Below are 21,454 nucleotides of genomic sequence, written 5' to 3'. Positions count from 1 at the left end.
TAAAGTTTATCCATTGACTTAGACCATTTAAAAAAAAAATGTTCATTCACATGTGCAAAGTAAAAATTGTCCATTTTTGTATATATCCACTCACATGTAATGATGGTCTGTCCATTTGTACACTTCATCTAAACATTCTCTGACCTTTCATTCCCGTCATATACTAAAGATGTCTTTCCATTCACTCACACATGCACACGCACACCCCCACACACTTTGAAACAGAAAGTATAGGCATATGAACACTGAACAATCCTTCTTTATTTCTTCATGTTTCAATATTTCTGTCAGGGTTTGATTTTTTTTTTTTTTTTGTTGGAACTTAAAATGTTGGACACATTTAGAAAAGACGCATCTGCATAGAGTTGTCATCTTAAAGATCCATGGAGAGAGGCGGGGAGAGGGATGGGGAACGGGGGCGAGAGAGCGACTGTTTGGGAGGGCTCGGGGGGGGGGGGGGGGTATACTGGCACGTCACACCAACGAAAACAAAACAGCCAACAGCAGCACGAGGGAGGGAGGGGGCTGGTCAGAGGAGCTGTTGCCAATCGAGGGGCGGGGGTCTTAAGTGGTTTCGGAGGGCGGTACGGATGGCTTTTACATTACACTACGCACACACAAACACACACTAAAAGAAACACACAAGTTGCATTTCCCATCAAAGTTGAGCGAGCGGAGCGGAAGTCCTGCTGTCTGTCCTCTTTAGTCCCGAGCCTTGACGCCGCCAAAATAATATTGCACTTTGTCCAGGTCGGCCTGCCTGCGGGGGGCCGAAGGGGTGGGGCCCTGGGGGCGGGACCCCCGAGCCAGATGGGGAGGGGCCTGGGGTGAGTGGGACCCCACGAGGCCCCCGGGCCGGACGGTCGTCCTTCTTTGGCGGAATGTGCGCCGAGAATTCAAGAGACAAAGTCGCCAAAACGGAGGAAGCACTATCGGCCGAGGAGCCGCCGGGCGCTTTGGGACGCCAAGAAGACGGCTAAAGAGGACACAACCTCCCCCCTGCCCCCCCGGGACGCCAAGGTGGCGGCCTGGTGGCTAAAGAGGACCGGACGCTCCGGCACGCCGTCAACTTTGTCTGGAATTTTCTAGATAAACATGCAGGTCATCTTTTTGTGGTTATTTACAATAATTACACATTCTCGTCTCCAATGCGATCAGATCAACAACAACGACAACAACAAAGTCAAAGTCCTTCTCGTGACTCCTCCCACTAATACAAATGAATACTGACTTGGAGGGGGGTGGAGCACAAAGATGTGGGCGGAGCGTCGGATCGATGGCGAACATCACATTATCACGGCGACCGGACCAGGAGGAGTTTTGGTTTGGGGAATGCTTTCAGGAAGACAGAGAGCGTCGTCGTCGTCATCGTCGGGACTACAAACACGGAGGATGTCGCCGCGCTAAATTGTCGGCATGCTAACGGCTAACGTCAGGCCGGTCTTCGGAGCGGTCACTCGCACCTTTTCATTTGTTTTCGTCAGAGGGGGAAAAAGCGAGCGTCGTCGTCGTTGTTGTGCTTCCTGTCGCTCCACCGGCACGGGGGGTGGGAGGGGCAGAGGTTTGAGGGGACGGGCACCACTGGAAATGTGAAAAAAAGCCGGCTGACGTGCTAACGTGCTAACAAAGACAGAGCCAATGAGCGGTAAAGTGCGCAACATGGCGGCAGGTCGGGATACGAAAAACATCACCATGCAAAACTCCACAACGCTTTGCATGCTTTTTTTTCATTGTCATTATTATTTCATTTATTTTTCACTTCTGATATTTTCACCTTTGGAGGAGCGGCAACATGGAGGGTCGGGGGTGGGGGTGCGGTTCTCGTGGAGGGGGGAAAGGGGGCAGGGATGTCCTGATCCACGCTGTCATCTTTCCAAAAATAAAAGAACAACACTGCGGCAGAATTCTTCACTTATTCCTGACGACTCCCTATTGAGACTATGATATGGTGGAGCTAGATAGTTCCTAAAATATCCACTGAAAATCCCTGTGATTCAGGAGTAGGGAATGAGTGAATGAGTCTGAACACAGCCGCTGCGTCGTCATGCATCATTGACTCATTCCCGACTCCCGATCACTAGATGGAGATCTTTTATCGAGTGGACCCTGATCAGGGCTCTCAAACTAGGGGATATTTGCGCCTAATTTCAGGCCTCCGACTTGACATGTTAGTGTGTCCCCCAACTTCTTTGCCGTGTTGTTGCCCAGGGTGTTTTTTTTTTTTTTCAAGTTTAATCACTTATGGGCTACTGTAGCTCAGGCTTATGACAGCTTTCTGAGAAACATAGTTGTGAAGTGGCACTAAGTGGAAAGAAAATATATCGTATGTCACCAAGTCCCAGTCATGTCTTTTTCAAAACCTGCGGCCAAGACACACCAGACTATCTCGAGCGGCCTGCGCATAAATTGAGTTTGAGACCCCTGACCTAGATAGTTCCTAAGCTAATGTTTCTGGAATGAGTGAATGGTTCTGAACACAGCAACTATGGAGTCATTTACATTCCTGACTCTCAAATCCCTATATATACTGTACACAATTTTATTTAGGGGACCTAGATAGTTCCTAAAATGTCCATTGAAAATCACTTTGTAGTGATTCAAGAGTCAGGAATGAGTGAGTGATCGATTCCAAACACTCAGACACGTCTTCTCCTTCCTTCATGCCGCCATGTTTGCGTTTTGTCAAAGGGACGATGATGGCGGCGCACTCAAACCCGTCCAAGACGTCCCTGCGTGTCTAACTTGACTGACAGCTGTGGAAAAGGAACAACTTGACTGGCCGTCAGGAGGCGAGTGAACGAGGAGGCGCGGTTTGGTTTCAACATAACACGGTAAAACTTTGGTGCACACGCAATTCGGTTTTGGTTTCGGGAATGAAAAGAAAACACGCTACAAACGCTTTGTTTTGTTTTGTTTGCCACAACACGTCACACAGCTAACAGCGCTAAAGACTACACAACACGCAGTAACTGAACAAAGCCGCTGGCTCCCACTTCCTGTTAGCGTCTGAGCCGCCGCGGTCAGTGCTAGCAATGCTAATGAATGCTGACGCAATGAGTGAGCAGTCGCTAGCTGACGTTATTGCTTGAACGCCGAGTGCCGTTTTTCGCGTTACGCTGTTTGTTAGCCTCGCTACTGGCGGCAGACAGGCCTTAGCGTCACAGAACCAAAACCATTAGACATGCGCTAACAAAGCTAATGGTTTAACGCTCATATGTTTTGAACTCAAATGCATTACCATTGTTTGGACCGAATAAGAAAAAATATATACTAAAGGCCGTTAAACATGTTATTTCCAACTATGTAAACATGTTTTCGGATAGTTGCACTATGGGGCAAAGTGACCTTAACTCTCTAATGCAGGTTCTTCTTAGTTCACTCGACTATCTTCTAACTACTGAAGAAGGAAATCAGTTTTCTGCCGCAAAACATTCGGGGGTGGGGGGGTTCTCTCCACTGTCTGGAATCTTTTGTCAAGTAGCTAAAGCTAAGCTAAAGCTAAGACAAAGCTAAGGCTCTAGCCTTGCAGGGCAATTTTGTCAACGATCACAAATGCACTAGCCCAGAAGGCGGCGACAAAGACGGCTCGGACGATGTCAACAGGAAGTGACGTCAACAGAAAGTGACGGGAGGCAGTCATGTAAAAGGAGCACCAAGTGCCACAAAACATGGCCGCAAGACTTAAGTGGGCAGGGCTGTGGTCAGGGGGCGGGGCCGGTCACGCTTGTAATCTAAACTGCATAGATTGACCACCCCACCCCTGACTCCACCCCACCTGAGGCCCCTCCCTCCTCCGCACCCTTTGCTTGGTGTGTTGCCGTGGAAACCTGGCAACTTCAAATGACCCGCCCCCCACCCCACTCCTTTCACACACCACCAGATTTTGATTCAATCGATCGAGTGAAAGTGAGCAGAATGTTAAGTGACATGAGTGACCAATGAGGTGTGGTCTCAGAATCAGGAAGGACCCGGGACGATTTGGCTGTGTTGGGAATCCTTCACTCATTCCGTACTCCATAATATCGGGTTTTTGATATTATGGACCTAGATAGTAGTTCCTAAAAAGTCCACTACAAATCCCTTTGTATTGATCTGGGTGTAGGGAATGATTCCCAGTGATCTATATATACTTTAGCTACGTAATGACACCATTACGAGATCATCATCTTCCATAATAAATAATAAACAAAAAATAAAGTATTATGCTATACTTATATTGAATATAATTTCACACCACAATTTATACATTTATTATTTAACATAACTTCATACTGTATTGCAAATGCCTATAGATGCCGAAAGATGGCAGCAAAGGACTATTATTTATTTATTTTTATTTTTTTATCAAAATAAAGCTCCTCAACTCACTTCAGCATCAAGATGCCAACAAATGGCGTCAAGGCAATACTGTTACTCTTTTTGGCCTGAGTGCGAGTTTTTCCGTGAATATTAGGGGATAGATTTAGAAGAAAAATCTAGGAATGTCAAATGACCAATATGCGGGGATTCACCGTTTAGGGGATGCTTGATACACAGCGCAACAAAGTGGCCAACACGGTAGAGGGCGCTGTATAGCGAATAGGGAGGGATTCAGAACACAGCCATTGTGCATGTTTGTCGGGGGCCAAGGGGCGGCGGAGGCACGGGGGCAGGGTGGCGGACTAATTGTGCGGGATGGCACCTGTGGACGTTCCTCGCCAGGCGATGCCCATCGTCGCTGTCGCCATCACCGTCCCGTAAAAAAAATGAAAGCGACGCTCCAAAGAAGAAAGAAGCAAAGTAAAATATGGGCGGCGTGCGAGCTGGTTTACGCGCTTTACACGGACAGCGTGGTGCATTTGAGGGTGTTGCTTTTGGTGGGAATTTGGGACCTCAGCCCACCCCAAGTGTGTCCCGTTTGCTGATTGGTTATCTTCTTGCATTTGTGGTTCAAGTTTTTGGGCTTTTTCTTCTCCGGCTCCCGTCCGTCTGCCGCAGGCGGTCGTCACGGCGACGGGCGTCGTCACGGCGGCGAAGGCCGTCGTCACGGCGACGGGTGTCCCGGAAACTCAGAAGCCCAAAGTCCCACCGATGGTGGACGCCAGGACCACGCCCAGGATCACGCAGCAGATGATGATCATGATCTTTTTCTGAGGGAGGACACGCAAGCGTCATATGCGGAACTACACTTGGATCAAGGTCACGGGGCAAAAGTCATCCCTAGGGATAGACGAGTACTGATACGAGGCCTAATCCCAAGTAACTGGATCCCAGAGAATGTGGACCCTGGGGTCCATTTTCCACAGTGGATTATGGACCTGCTGAAATATGCAATGAAACATGCAAACCCCCAATTCCAATGAAGTTGGGATTTTGTGTTAAACAAAAACAGAATACAATGATTTTCAAATCATGTTGAACCTATCTTTAATTGACAAGATATTTAATGTTCAAACAGATGAGCAGATTAATCATTAACAGAATGGATGCAACACATTCCAAAAAAGCTGGGACAGGTGGCAAAAAACACTGAGAAAGTTGAGGAATGCTCATCAAACACCTGTTTGGAATATGCCACAGGTAAACATGCTAAGTGGAACAGGTGGGTGCCATGATTGGGTATGTAAGGTGCTTCAGTCATTTGCACGCAAAGATGGGGCGAAGTCACCTCTTCGTAACAATTGTATGAGAAAATTCAAACGGTTTCGAGGATCATGTCCCCCAACTTACAATTGCAACCAATTTAGGGATTTCGTCATCTACGGTTTAGTATCATCAGGTATCAAAAGTTCAGAGAATCTGGAGAAATCACTGTGTGTAAGCGGCAAGGTCAAAAACCAACATTGAATGCCCGTGACCTTCGATCCCTCAGGCGGCACTACATCAAAAAAAAAAAAAAAAAAAAAAAAAAAAATGACATCAATGTGTAAAGGATATCACTACATGGACTCAGGACCACTTCAGAAAACCAATTAAACACAAGTATATACAGTTCTGCACTACTTCCTCAACAGCAACTTAAAACTGTACTATGCAAAGAAAAAGTCATTTATTAACAACATCCAGAAACGCCGCCGGCTACCCTGGGTCCGAGCTCATCCAAAAAGGACTGATGTGGTCTGACGAGTCCACATTTCAAATTGTTTCTGGAACCTGTCAATTCCGAGTCTTCTGGGTCAAAGAGGAAAAGAACCATCCGGACTGTTATGGATGCAAAGTTCAAAAGACAGCATCTGTGATGATATCAGGATGTTAGTGCCAATGGCATGGGTTACTTACACATTCCTGAAGGCACCATTAATGCTGAAAGGTCCATAGAGATTTTGAAGAAACATATGCTGCCATCCAAGCAATGTCTTTTTCATGGACTCCCCTGCTTATTTCAGCAGAACACTAAACCACATTGTGCACGTGTTTCAACAGTGTGGCTTCGTAGTGAAAGAGTGTGGGTACTAGACTGGCCTGCCTGCAGTCCAGACCCGTCTCCCATTGAAAATGTGTGGCGCATTATGAAGTGTAAAATACGACAACGGAGCAAGAATGGGAAAGAATTCCACCTACAAAATTTCATAAATTAGTGTCTTCGGTTCCCAAACGTTTATTGAATGTTGTTAAAAGAAAAGGTGATGTAACACAATGGTAAACCTGACCCTGTCCTTTTTTTTTTTTTTTTTTTTTTGGAACGTGTTGCAGCCATAAAATTTAAGTTAATGATTATTTGCTCAGGGTGGCACGGTAGTCGAGTGGTTAGCACGTCCGCTTCCCAGTTCTGAGGTCTCCGGTTCGAGTCCAGGCTCGGACCTTCCTGGGTGGAGTTTGCATGTTCTCCCCGTGCCCGCGTGGGTCTTCTCCGGGTACTCCGGTCTCCTCCCACATTCCAAAGACATGCATGGCAGGTTAATCGGGCGCTCCGAATTGTCCCTAGGTGTGCGTGTGAGTGTGGATGGTTGTTCGTCTCTGTGTGCCCTGCGATTGGTTGGCAACCAGTCCAGGGTGTACCCCGCCTACTGCCCAGAGCCAGCTGAGATAGGCGCCAGCAGCCCCCGCGACCCTTGTGAGGAATAAGCGGTCAAGAAAATGGATGGATGGATGGATTATTTGCTCAAAACAATCAAGTTTATAAGTTTGAACATTAAATATAGTCTTTGTAGTGTATTTAATTAAATATAGGTTGAAAATGATTTGCAAATCATTGTATTTTGTTCTTATCCATCCATCCATTTTCTTGACCGCTTATTCCTCACAAGGGTGCTGGAGCCTATCTCAGCTGGCTCTGGGCAGTAGGCAGGGGACACCCCGGACTGGTCGCCAGCCAATCGCAGGGCACACAGAGACGAACAACCATCCACACTCACAAGCACACCTAGGGACAATTCGGAGCGCCCAATTAACCTGCCATGCATGTCTTTGGAATGTGGGAGTACCCGGAGAAGACCCACGCAGGCATGGGGAGAACATGCAAACTCCACCCAGGAAGGCCGGAGCCTGGACTCGAACCCGAGTCCTCAGAACTGGGAGGCGGACGTGCTAACTATTTAGCCCACATGTTCTGTTTTTATTTCATTGGAATTGGATTAGGACTAATGGTATGTAATCTCTCAATTTCTGTGACGAATAGGAAAGCAACTCATATCATCATGACTATCATAGTTCCAATAATATCGCTGACCTGAACCTTTCCCAAACCTTAACCCTGACTAACCCTTAATCATTCATCCATCCAATTGCTTCTATTTATCCAGGGGTCAGGTTGTTGAGGTAGAGAAGCTCAGATTTCCCTCTCTACAGCACCTTTTCCAGTTACCTTAGTCCCGAGCAGAAGTGTCAATTCCAGGTCCAGAAAGTAAAAACCCTGCCACAGTTTGGCTTTCGCCACAGGTGCTTCTACTCAACAGGCTCTTCAAACTCTAATCAAACGCACTCCCCAGGAAAGGAGCTCGTTCACATGCCGGCCGAGTAGAAGTACCTGGCAAACTGTGGCAGGGTTTTTACTTTCTGGGCCTGGATTTGAAACCTCTAGTCCAGAGGCATTCCATGACTAGGGTTCTAGCTGGAGTTCTAGTTTTAGTTCTTGTTCTTGCTGAGGTTGGAAATATTTTGGCTGTGATTGAGGTTCGATTCAGGGTTGGGAGCAAGGTTCTTGGTATTGTTCCAGTTCCAGTTTGGATTTAAATTGTGGTTTTAATTGTGGTTCTAGTCTTAATTGCAGTTGCGCTTTACCTTGCGGGCTTGGCTCTGGTACTTGACGGCCTTCTTGGTGTCGGACACTGCTCGCTCCACGTAGTCCACGGAGTGCTCCACGTTGTACTCGATTCTGTCGATCATCTCGCCCTAAAAACAAGCACAGCATGGGTGAGCTGCCGATTGCCTCAGGGGGCCGAGCACTACTAGCATGTAGCGCATACTGTGTACCTGACTCTCCACCAGCATGGCCATGTCCACAAACATGTCGTGAAGCTCTCGGATGCTGTTCTCCAACTTGATGATCTCGGTGTGCCGGGTCTCGATCTCGTTCAGGGCCTGTTTGGTCATCTGGGAATCCATCTTGATCTGACAAGTCATTGAGAGGTCGGGAACAGCTCATTCACAAGTCACTGGCACGTCTGCGACAAGTCATTGGCATCAAGTCATTGGCGGTCCCTGGCAAGTCAGTGACAGTTTTGTGACAAGTCATTGACAGGTCTGTAACAAGTTATAAAAAGTACAGAACAGGTAGTTAGTGGCCTTTGACGCCAGGCTCGAACAAGTCTTTGACAGCTCTGTGACAAGTCAATGATAGGTCGGTTACAAGTCATGGGTCATTGAAAAGTTAGCAGTGACTTTTGACCCTGGGCTGTAGCAAGTCAGTGACAGGCATGTGACAAGTCATGACAAGTCCGGAACAAGTCACTGACAAGTTAGCGGTGACCTTTTACCTCAGGCCATAACAAGTCATTGACAGGTCCCTGAGAAGTCATTGACAGGTCACCTGACCTGGCCTTTGAGAGCTGCTAAGATGAAGGGGGCAGGTCAACACCAAGTGTCCCCTTCAAATGAGAAGCTCGTGCGGCAGCATCATGTGACAGAGGCCGTATTCACTTGATGTGTCAGCGCACCCGCCAGACAGTGGCCGTGTTGGCTGGCGGCCATGTTGGCCGGCGGCCATGTTGGCTAGCTCAGGTGCGGTGCTTACATCATCGGTGAAGATGGCCAGCTTGCCACTCTCCAACATATCTTCCAGCTCCTCGTTGGTGGTGGTTCTTCCGGCTACGCACACACACACACACACACACGCAGACAGAGGTTAGCACGCACACAATAAGTTGTATGTTGTTCTTGTGTGTGTGGCGTGTGCCACGTACTGATCTCCAGCTGCCTCTGGATGCGGTCCTTGCAGCGGTCTCTGTATTTGGACTGCGTGGTGTTGTACTCGGTCATAACTTCCACAAACTTGCGGGACAGCGTCGAGTGCTGTGGGACGACATCACAAAATAACATCACGTTGACAGTAATTCAGTGGTGGCCGTACATGTGCTACAATTGCTACATTTGGTATGTGGGCCTTAGTCAACTTAGCATCTTAATATCCCAGTTATACATCGTTTTGGTTCTTTTGCGTTCAAAAGGATGATCCCATGTGTGGTTGTAAATAATTAATGTTTTCCCACGGCAAATGTATTCTAAGGCAACCACAGCAGTCCCGTTCAGTTCAATAACCTGAGAAGGCCTTGCCGTCCCTGGCCACTCACTGCTGGCGTACGGTGCCTCACCTGTGTCTTGCGGATCCTGAGGTCCGCCGAGGATCTGTTGAGACCTTCTTCCTGCTCAATGCTCTGCTCGATCGCTGCAGGGAGACATGCACCGGTTCTTTTATTGTGAAAACACAAAGAGCCGCCTCACTTCCTGGCCAGAAATTACCTTTTAATTTTGAACGAACTTTATTGGCGGTCTTCTTGATGTCGGCCGTCAGATCCTCCAACTCCTGTTTGGTCTCTGCAGGTCACATGACAACATCCTGTGGGTCAGTTCCTGTTGGAACTCCCATGTAGCTACAGCAACATGCTAACGTGCGTGTTTTTGCTATATTATGGGGCCCATTTTTCTGGTTTAACTATCATTGTGGGGACCGACTTGTACTTGTGGGGACATTTTGGTGGGACACAAGTTCAGACCTCTTTTTGAGGGTCAAGACTTGGTTTTAGGTTTGAATTGGATTTTGTTTGAGGTTAGGGTTAGGGTTAGGCAATCAGTTGTTATGGTTAAGGTTAGGGTATGCCCCCACTAAGATACAAAGATAAACGTGTGGGTGTGTGTATTTGTGTATGAAGATAATAGGTCGCCCGAGCCACACCTTTCCCATCATGCATTGCCTCAAAGGTCGTTGTAAGGGGTTCAAAGGTCATGCTAGTGAGGGGGCGGAGTTTGGCCAGACAAACTCACGTGCGCTTAATCGACTGGATGCACCGGACGCAGACGACTGGCGAGGTCATCATGCAACATGCAAACACAAACATGGCTGACAGGAAGCAAAGGAAGGTTTGAGAAACAAGGAATCATGGGAGGAAAAAAAAATCAATCAATCATCATTGATCACATGCGCACATGCACATCAACGCCAACTCTAAAACCACCATATTAAAATGCATATATCATTTGCCGATTAATGATATTTGTTTGAGTGGCCATTCTGGAGGTCGTGTTGTTCACCCAGGAAGTAACACGAACACTAATTAACACAAACTAGCTCAAACCCACGGACTGCCACGACCGCCATGCTAATGAGGATTAGCATTAGCTTACTTTCATCAGGATTGGGCGCAGCCAAGATGGCGCTGTGCTGCTTCTTCACTTGCTCCACGTCCTCGGACAACTTCTCGATGCAGCCGCGTATCTCCTCCACCTGCATGCGCACGCACGCACACACACACACGCACACGTCTGTGACAACACACCAACTTGGATGACACATGGCATCTCCGCAAACAGGATGTTTGTGTTTTTGCCTCACTGGCATATTGGCAGCATTTGCATGTGGGTGGGTGTATCTATATATGTGTGTGTGTTCATGTGTCTTTGTCTTTGCAACATTGTGGGGCCCATACATGCGTGTTTTTCCAGGTTTAACTACCATTGTAGGGACCGACTTGAAATTGCAGGGACATTTTGGTGGTCCCCACAAGTTGAGACCTCTTTTTGAGGGTTAAGACTTGGTTTTTAGAGTTTAGGTTTGAATTGGGTTATGTAAAGGCATTATGTCAATGAGAAGTCCCCATGATGATATAAAGACAAACAAGTGTGTTTGTGTTTGTGCCTTGTTTTTGTGTTGTCTGCATGTGTGTCTCTATGTGTCCGTGTTTTTTATTATTATTATTATTATTTTTTTTAAGTGTGCATGTGTACGTGTTAGTGCATGTTGATGTGTTTGTGTTGTGTACACGCGTGTGTTTGTGATGCGCGTTTCACCTGCTCAAAGAACTCGTCCATGAAGTGGTCTCGATCCACCTGTACCACCTCCTCATCATCATCACTGTCCTTAGCCTGCAGTATAAAACACACAATGTCACACAACGGCACACACCATTGCACGAAATCACACGTCACACAGTGTTAGCGAACACACAACCACGCGCGTTGTCACACAACATTACAAAACCACCACACAACTTGTACAACCCTGGATTGGCTGGCAACCGATTCAGGGTGTACCCCGCCTACTGCCCGAAGCCAGCTGGGATAGGCTCCAGCACCCCCCGCGACACTTGTGTGGAAAATGAATGGATGGGCAACCTGGACAAAACATCACCCGCTGTTTGCAAACATGAGATGTCACACAATCACAGACCAGCTCAGTCACATGACTTGACACAGCATCGCAATCGGGCGCAGGAGGCGAAGTCGGGATGGCCTGGAGGTGACACCTTCCCAGCTTGACAATTTTTGACAAATCACAGAAGAAAAACCAAATGACATCCAGTAAGCCACGCCCCCAGGCACAAACATGGCCTGCAAGTCTGGCCCAGCTGATAAGCGCACGCACACACACACCCAATGACATGACGTGGAGGTCCAAAATGCCCTTCACAATAAAAGCATCTGTAAGCAGATGCGCACAGTGACAGTTTCCATAGTGACTGTGTAAACTTCCTGTGTGCACACCCTCATGTTAAACACAAGCATGAAACACACAAACACGCACACACGGTCAGTGCAAATAAGTGTGTTCTGGTGTGTACTGTAGATGTGAAACAAGTGGGGGAGGGAGGGCATGTAGCAGGGGTCAGAGAGTGAAAGTGGGGGAGGGGAAGGATGGTTGCATGTGGGGGAGGGGAAGGAAGGCAGAACGCTAGGATGGAGTCAGCTGCATTCACAGGAGGGGCGGGGAGGGTATGGGGGGCACTGTTACAAAATGTCTGCTCCTCCTCATCAAAACACAACGCTTCTCCACTTCACGTTTTTTTACTTTCTTCCTTCCTACACCCTAGCAAAGCTGGGAGGTCGGGGGGTGGGGTTGGGGGGGTTGAAGTAGGGCTCGCAGGTCACTGACGGCAGTGGGCTCTCTATACTTTAAACTTGAATATTTGTTGCAATGATTTGGCCTTTTTTTTTTGGGCCGTTAATTATTTTGTATTCCTCTGTCTCATTAAGTAGTTAATTTATTTATTATAAATAAACAAAAAATATGAGTAATTTTAAGTCTTTTTCAAATACATTTTTTCTAGGGATGTCAAAATTAGTGCGTTAATTTTGAGTTAAAATTGCTTTAATGCCACTATTTTTATTTTAACACACGATTTATGTCCGGTTAGCACGTCCGCTTCCCAGTTCTGAGGTCTCCGGTTCGAGTCCAGGCTCGGACCTTCCTGGGTGGAGTTTGCATGTTCTCCCCGTGCCCGCGTGGGTCTTCTCCGGGTACTCCGGTCTCCTCCCACATTCCAAAGACATGCATGGCAGGTTAATTGGGCGCTCCGAATTGTCCCTAGGTGTGCGTGTGAGTGTGGATGGTTGTTCGTCTCTGTGTGCCCTGCGATTGGTTGGCAACCAGTCCAGGGTGTCCCCCGCCTACTGCCCAGAGCCAGCTGAGACAGGCGCCAGCAGCCCCCGCGACCCTTGTGAGGAATAAGCGGTCAAGAAAATGGATGGATGGATGGATGGATTTATGTCCGCCCCATACTTGGAAAGCCTGTACTGGGGGAATCCACGTCAAAATTTTGAGCAGTAATAAATTTAATAATAATGCATATATTTGTGGAGACCGGTGTCAAGTTGTGTTTTACAATTTTAAAAATGAGCAGAATTTCACAAGTTACTTCATGTTAAAGATTAGATCTTAGCTCTTAATATGAACAGAAAACTGCATTGAGCTGTCACCTATGTCTTACAAATGCAATTATGCCATCTAGTGGCAGAAAAATGACATCAACACAAATCAATGTCACACTTGTTTTTTACAGTATAGTACATCTTTTTAATTTGAACTTAATTTTATGAATTATTATAAAATTACTGTATCGACTAAAAGATCAAGCCATATTTCTATTAGTTTAAAATGTTTTTCCACTTTAACCGCAAATTTTATATCCTAAATGTAAAAAAAGTTTTCATACTCTTGTTAACATAAATCGTGAGTTAACTTTTGAAGTCATGCGATTAATTATGATTAAAAAAATGTATTCGCTTGACACCCCTATTTTTATTTTAAGAAAAAAAACAAAAGCTATTTTATTATTTACTGTTTGCCGCTCGCTGAGATCGTAAGATTGATTCCGGGCTTCGGCCTTCCTGGGTGGAATTTGCGTGTTTGCCCCTTGCCTGCATGGGTCTTCTCCGGGTACTCCGGTCTTCTCCCACATTCCAAAGACCTGCATGGCAGGTTAATTGGGCGCTCTGAATTGTCCCTAGGTGTGGTTGTGAGTGTGACTGGTTATTTGTCTCTGTGAGCCCTGAGATTTGGCTGGCAACTAGTTCAGGGTGTACCCCGCCTACTGCCCAAAGCCAGCTGAGACCCCCGCGACTATTGTGAGGAATAAGCGGTTATGAAAATGGGTAGCTGGGTGGGTTTTTGCCGCTCTGTGAGTCATCACCTTATCATGTCCCTCTGATCCTGGAGCTAACCCATGGAAAACGGGTTCTAGTTGAGGGACCAGACTCATCACAGCTCAAATGACTCCCTGTGAGAACAAGTACATTTGGGCAACGTTGTCCCTCACTGGAATGTGGAATCTGGATCCAGGCCTGGAGGTGGGGCTCGATGGTGAGCGCCTGGACCCATGTGGCCCCCTTCCAATGCGCTCTCCACATCTTGGAGGGGCCAAGGCGGTCGGTGCAAATCGAGTTGGGTGGGAGCCAAAGACCTTGGTGGTCTGATCGCCGGCTACAGAAAGAAGCTGGCCCTTGAGACACGGAATGTCACCTCTCTGGCAGGGAAAGATCTGCCCAGAGTTCCTGAAGGCTCTGGATGCTGTCTTGGTTCACACACCTCTCGTTGACATCAGTGACAGTCCCTATGCATTGACACAGCGGGGTGGTGGTCTCTATTTTCAAGAAGGGGCATCGGAGAGTGTGTTCCAACTACAGGGGTATCACACTCCGCAGCCTCCCTGGTAAGGTCTATTCAAGGTACTGCTGAGGAGGATCCGTCAGTCATGAAGTCGAATCTCAGATTCAGGAGGATCAGTGTGGATTCCATCCTGGCTGTGGAACAGTGGACCAGCATTGTGCCCTTAGCAGGGTCCTTGAGGGTGCATGGGAGATCACCCAACCAGTCTGCATATGCTTTGTGAAGAAGGTGTTCAACCGTGTCCCCCGTGAGATCTTCTGGGGCACTATCGGGGAATACGAAATAAAGGACAGTACAGAATATTGTCAGTTTGGTCCCTGTACAGCCGGTTTCAGAGTTTTGTCCAGTTTGGTGGCCTTAAGTAGTACGTCTCTGCTTTTTGCAGATGACATTTTTTTTTAGGGTTAGCCCTTTTCACAACCCATCCAGATCAGGGAAAAAATCATGCCCCATGTTGAGGAGTTTAAGTATCTTCGGGTCTTGTCATTGGTGAGGGAAGAATGGAGCGTGAGATGGCGGATCGGTGCTGCGGCTGCAGTGATGCAGACTCTGCATCGGTCTCTTGTGGTGAAGAAATTACGATCGGTCTACATTGCTACCCTCACCTATGTTCACAACCTCGGTGTTGTGAATGAAGGAACAAAATACAAACGGCCGACATGGGTTTCCTCGGCAGGATGTCCGGCCTCTCCTAAAACATGGTGAGAAGCTCGGTCATCTGGAAGGGGATCAGAGTAGAGCCGCTTCATCCTCTGCTATCAAAAGGAGCAAGATGAGGTGGCTCTGGCATCTTGTTAGGAGGCCTCCGGGATCCTTCCCTGGTGAGGAGCTCTGGGCACGTCCCACTGTGGACAACCCAGGGCATGCTGGACAGACTATGTCTCCCAGTTGGCCTGGAAACACTTTGGGATTCCCCCAGAAGCACTGAATGAAGTGGCTGGGGAGAAGGAAGTCTGGACCTCTGCTTAGATCGCTGCCACCGCTATCCAAACCTGGACAAGTGAAAGAAGAGGGATGGATGGATGGATGGATGGATGGATGGATGGATGGATGGATGGATGGATGGATGGATGAATGGATGGATGGATGGATGGATGTTGAAACGGCACCAGAGGGCGCTATTACACAACATTGCCGCTCCTTCGTCTTGATGAAGACTGATGAATGAATTTGTTGAAGAGCTATTCCACCAACGCAATATTAATCAGAATGTCATGATTTGACTAGTACTCTTGAGCACAAAAGGACAACAACATTGCGCGCGTGTGTCTGTGTAGCCGGCCAGGTGGGGTTATTCGAGGTCACGCTTGTTTTATGAAGTTCAGTAAGTGTTTGCTACTCGTGCTAGCCATCTTGAAAAACATACAGCGGGAATGCAACATTAGCGTTGACATATAACCCTTGACCTCTGACCCCCTGATCATTGTTGTGTTGCCCCAAGACACCAACCTGTCCACAGGGTTGCGCTCTTTTTAAAGAACGCTTAAGTGTGTCTGTGTATGTGTGTGTAACTATGCACAGACGGAATCAGTGTGACTTCACAGCATGACGTGTGTATGTGACATCAGCAAAACACACAGGAAGTGAGTGGTGAATCCGGCCTCATGTGAAAATGACCTCGCTGCCATCCATGGCTGCCCTTCACTCCGTGACCGTGGCACACACATGCTCACAGCCCCCCCCACACCCACACCCTAACACACCCCTAGATGCACACACACATTCACATGCACAAAAATCTTTGGAAAACCTTTCAGAGATTTCCTCCATTTTGTTGTCAGTCATCTTTGAAGTCTATCAGGAAGCAAACATGGCCTGACCTGTTGCCGTGGTAAGATTTCGAGGCAACTTTTCAATGAGTGATGATGTCAGACATGATCACATCGAAGGCATTAAGCAAGATGACCTCTCATTTCCCACCGTGTGCTTCACCTCAAAAGGTCAGAGGTTAAGTTGTAATAAATGGCACCAACATCAACATTGTTGCATTATTAGTGGCATTATTAGTAGTGTTGTTCCGATACCGTTTTTTGGCCGCCGATACCGATACCCAGCTTTTCAGTATCGGCCGATACAGATACCATACCGATACTTGAGGGTTTTTTACCTCAACATGAAAAAGCTGTCCTGCCATTGGTTCAGAGCATTCAAGGGCCAATAGGATATCTTAGATCGGCATGCAGCATGTCACATATCAGTGAATGTCGTGCACGAGCAAGACACAAGATGCTGCATCCAAAATCCTATATTAGTGTTGGAATGAATGGTATCGGCATGTTACTTATGAGTACTCACCGATACCGATACCACTGTTTTAATGCAGTATCGGCACCTCTGCCGATACAAGTATCGGTATCGGAACAACACTAATTATTAGTAGTAGCAGTAGCAATGTTATTGTGTTGTTATTACAGTGGTTTGCGATCTTCTGTCAGCCCGTTTGTGGCAATAGTTATTCCCGCCACACAATTTAGGGAATTTTATCTATCCGTCCTGGATAGTTCTGAAAATGTCCACCGAAAATCCCTTTGTGGTTATTAAGTTTTGATGCGGTGGTTAATGAGGGATTTCCAAATAAGACAAAGTGACTAAGTACAAATGACTTTGTAGAGTAAACCTATATTGTTCCTAAAATGTCCATTCTTAATCCCACTGTAGTGATGAAGGAGTAAAGAATGAGTGAAGATTGAGAACATAGCGACTGTTCGTCGCTAACAGTATGCACGGATTTTTATATAGTGGACTATATAGTTGCCTCTAAAGCTGAAAAAAACGAATCAAATACACTCTAATCATTATATAGGAATTTTTATATCCATCCATCCATCTTCTACCGCTTATCCGAGGTCGGGTCGCGGGGGCAGCAGCTTTAGGAGGGAAACCCAGAGCTCCCTCTCCCCAGCCACTTCAACCAGCTCCTCCGGCGGGATCCCAAGGCGTTCCCAAGCCAGCCGAGAGACATCGTCTCTCCAGCGTGTCCTGGATCGACCCCGGGGCCTCCCGCCGGTGGGACATGCCCACCGAATTTTTATATTGTGGAATAAATAGTTGAGTCTAGATCTGTAATGATTGATCGAACCTACTCTTTTTTTTTATTTTTTTATTTTTAGTATTATTATTATTATTATTTTAATAGTGGACTGTGTAGTTGACTTTTGGGTCAAATGAAGACTAATTTTGGAACATTACTCTAAATTACCATAACATCTATGCTAATGTCCATTAGCACGTCTGTGATGTTTTACATTATGTTATCATGAAGCTTTTCAACTGCTGTTATGTGGTTTGTTTGGATGTTTTGCTGTTTAAACATACAATGTTGAATTGTCTGTTTTACAGTCAACTTTAGCTGGGAGTGATGAATGAACAGCTTGAAGCACGCACACTTTTCCTTTAATTAAAGTGACTTTATAACGCAGCAAAAGCGTAAGAACAGTTAACAAGGAATACTTGAAAAAGTTTTGTCTTAAAACTGGGGATTAGTGAGTACTGATAGCAGGTAACAGGTTGATACAAGGTTTATTTCAAAGTTTCAGGTAATCGTGAAGGCTGCAGATATCGGTATAACCAGTTGGTGCCACAAATGCGCTAGTAAGGCTAACCATACCAATAAATACCACAGAAGAAGAAAGAGCACAGCAGTACAGTGGTGTTTTGTGTTTGCAAGTTATGCAGAGAGCAAATATTGTTACTAAGTGTTTTTATTTCGTTTTGATTTTTTTTTTATTCACTTAATTTGAATTACTTTTTAGAGCAGGTTTGTTAGTTTTTTTTATTATTATTTTTAGTATTATTATTTTTTAACCTGGAGTTTTTGTTGAGTGCAAGTTAAATAAAATGGTCACTATAAGTGTTGTTTAATAAACTCAAATTTTAAAAAAAACTGTTTGACTTTAGTTCTTCTGGCCAGACATACAGCAATACCAAAAGAAATACATTTAAAATTTCCATTTGTTGCCCGTGAAAAGTGTATAAATAATCCCAGCTCCTCACTCGGCCCATTACATATTTGTAACGACGGAAAATACAAAAATCGGACAAATTCAGACATAGCTCAGATTCAGAAATAATTCAAGCGTCTATAAAAATGGCGGCCACATCCTGGCACTTTGGCTCACACAGCCCTCTGGTGTGTTGCAACAACATCATCAGGCTGCCTTAATGCTAAAGACAACTTGAGGGACAAAAACGGACCATTTGGGGGGGAAAACAACACACACACAAAAAATTACTTCTAAGATGCGTTTGTCTTAATTTTCAGGAGAAATGTCCAATTTAGCATCTTCAGAAAACATCTTGCAAATCATCAGACTTCATTTGGCTTTGAAATTGTGGAACAATATCACTTGAGAACTGTATTTCTTTGAAACAGTTTTCACCGTTTAAATAGTCACAAATGCCAATAATTCAAGTACACCTCATTGGTCTAATGGAGTAATTTTTGGGAGCAAATTCTGTGCAGTATATATTTAACATTATTGATCAAATGATGTGAAAATGACCTATTTACATGTAGTTTACATTTACATATCGGCGCTGTCCTGTGAAAAACACAGATCCATTTTTGTCTTTTTTATTTATTTATTTTTAAAATTTATGGCATGAAACTGAATGCAGGCATCCCAAAAACGTTTACAAAATAGACATAAGTGTTTTTCACAGGACTGCGACGCTATACTGGATAATGTTTTAGTTTAAAATTTAGGTGTAACATTTAATATCTGTATTTACTCTTAGGATGTTAATGTGCAAAGCATAACACACAAAAAAAAATTCACACTATTTTTTATACATTTTTTGAAGCTATAAATGTGACGAAATGTTGCTGTTATTTTCAGCAGGAGCCCTTAAAAAAAAAAAAAAAAAAAAACGAGAACTAGAGTGGGCCAAATCCATTTTTTGGCACTCTTTAAGTGAAGCGCAGATCTTTCAGGTCGTTTTTAAACATGCTCAAGTTTGTTCTAAATTCAAATTGATCACATTGCAATGTGATCAATTGATCATGTTGTAATATGATATTGAACATCTCAGCTGTTTTGCAAACTGTGACCCTTCTTCAGTGGCTTGATTTGCATTTTTGGTCCAGAATTTCACAAGAAATATGAAGTCGACAAACGTGATTGATTTGCTTTAGCAGACCACATAAAATGATGCGGTGGGCCCCATGCCAGTCCTGGGCCTCCATTTTGACACCTGTGCAATATAGTTAGATAGATAGATAGATAGATAGATAGATAGATAGATAGATAGATAGATAGATAGATAGATAGATAGATAGATAGATAGATAGATAGATAGATAGATAGATAGATAGATAGATAGATAGATATAGATAGATAGATAGATAGATAGAAGGCTGGATGACTGGATGGATGATGGATAGTTTATAGGTGCTGCAGAGTGTACCCCCCTCCCCCCGCCCGCAGGAAGCATCAGCTGTTCAATGGTGGAAAGAAGGAAGCTTGCGTGCGCGTGGCGGCTCCTAAAATGGGTGAGGCTGGAATAATGAGACCTCCCCCAAGGCCACCATGACCCACTGACGTGGCTTGGAGGTCTGGGAGGGTGGGGGGTATCGGAGGGGCGCTGGTTAAAAAAAAAAAATGTCTGCATTTTCTTCTCCTCCAGCAGGTCATCGCGCGCGCGCACGAGGAGCCCATCTCTTTGGCCTCGTGCGCGCGCCCGAGGCCTCTGCGTCGAAGCCCGCGAAAAACGGCAAAATGTCACGTTCCGACCAACGCCGCGGACGCGCCTCGCTCACGCACACGCGGGGGACTATCAATCACGTGACGGCGGCACGTCTTTATCCTTTTGCATGTAGGCGCGCGCGCGCGCGCACGCACGAAGGCCGCACGAGGAGGAATAAGAGGAAGATGGAGAAAATGTCAGCTTACGCTCCGCAGTTCCGCCGTACGATCCTTCATGGCTGCTCGACGACCACGTACGTGGCTGGTCCGGGGACTTCTCGGAGATGAACAGTATTATACGGCTCGTCCGGGAGGAAGGGGGGTGGTCTCTGTCGTCGTTTTCCCGCCGCAAAATTTCCCCTTACCAATGAAGCGCGGATGAAGAGGATGGCAAGAGGAAGAGGGAAACGTCTTATTCTTCCGCTTGGTCTTTTTTGGCGGCCCCCCTCGTGTGGTTTGGAACGCAGCTGCCCCCCCGGCGGTCCTCTTCCTCCTCGTCCTCCTCTTCCTCCTCGGTGCGGTCACAGTGTGGCCCGCAACGCAGCAGCGGGACGAGCGAGTGGGGGAGGGGCGGCGAGGAGAGGAGGAGGAGAGAGAGAGCGAGATGAAGAAGAGAAAGTGGTACTGATGCTGCAGAAAAAGAGGAGGAGGGGCGAGGGATGCGGAGGGGAGGCGCCCACTGCGCACGCGCCTAAACTCCCCCCTGGCCCAACAGCAACGCCGCCCCCGCGCGGCGGCAAGGGGAACTTTTCAGGTGTGTCCGCACACGCCGAGACTCTGCTGCCTTGACTTACGAATGGAAAATTCGTTCCAGTGCACTCAGATGCAAAATACTGATATCAAAGCTATTTAATTACACTTCCAGACTCCGCCACCAAAAAAATAAATAAATCAAAAACAAAAACACCATAATTGTTCGTTGTTTAATTAAGTGAGAGTACATAATTGTAAGACATTTAAAAATACAATAAAAATCAAATATCAAGTTGTTTATTTATTCACGTCTATGGAAGAATGTTGCTTTCACACCAAAAAAATACACTTCCAGACTCCCCCACCAAAAAACAACAACAACAACAAAAAAACACCATAATTGTTTGTTGTTTAATTAAGTGAGAGTACAGAATTGTAACACATTTAAAAAATACAATAAAAATCAAATATCAAGTTATTTATTCACGTCTATGGAAGAATGTTGCTTTCACACCAGAAAAAAAAATCACATAACTTGATACATTTCACATTATATTTTGAT

At 46.0% G+C, this 21,454-nt stretch overlaps 1 protein-coding gene across 1 annotated transcript; it reads right to left on the bottom strand.

Moving 5' to 3' along the window:
• Nucleotides 1-241: 241 nt before the first annotated feature.
• On the bottom strand, nt 242-20,831 carry stx1b (syntaxin 1B). Its single transcript, XM_077530186.1, has 10 exons — nt 20,407-20,831; nt 11,422-11,496; nt 10,759-10,858; nt 9,877-9,951; nt 9,729-9,802; nt 9,321-9,429; nt 9,152-9,225; nt 8,392-8,529; nt 8,200-8,310; nt 242-5,129 (listed from the first exon to the last, which is right to left on the bottom strand). Exons 1-10 carry the CDS (start codon nt 20,434-20,436, stop codon nt 5,049-5,051), a joined length of 867 nt encoding a protein of 288 aa, XP_077386312.1. The 5' UTR covers nt 20,437-20,831; the 3' UTR covers nt 242-5,048.
• Nucleotides 20,832-21,454: the final 623 nt, after the last annotated feature.

This window comes from Festucalex cinctus, chromosome 1, assembly GCF_051991245.1.
Source record: "Festucalex cinctus isolate MCC-2025b chromosome 1, RoL_Fcin_1.0, whole genome shotgun sequence".
NCBI lineage: Eukaryota > Metazoa > Chordata > Actinopteri > Syngnathiformes > Syngnathidae > Festucalex > Festucalex cinctus.
The sequence above is the reverse complement of the archived record's forward strand: the minus strand, read 5'-3'. Positions and strand labels throughout refer to the sequence as shown.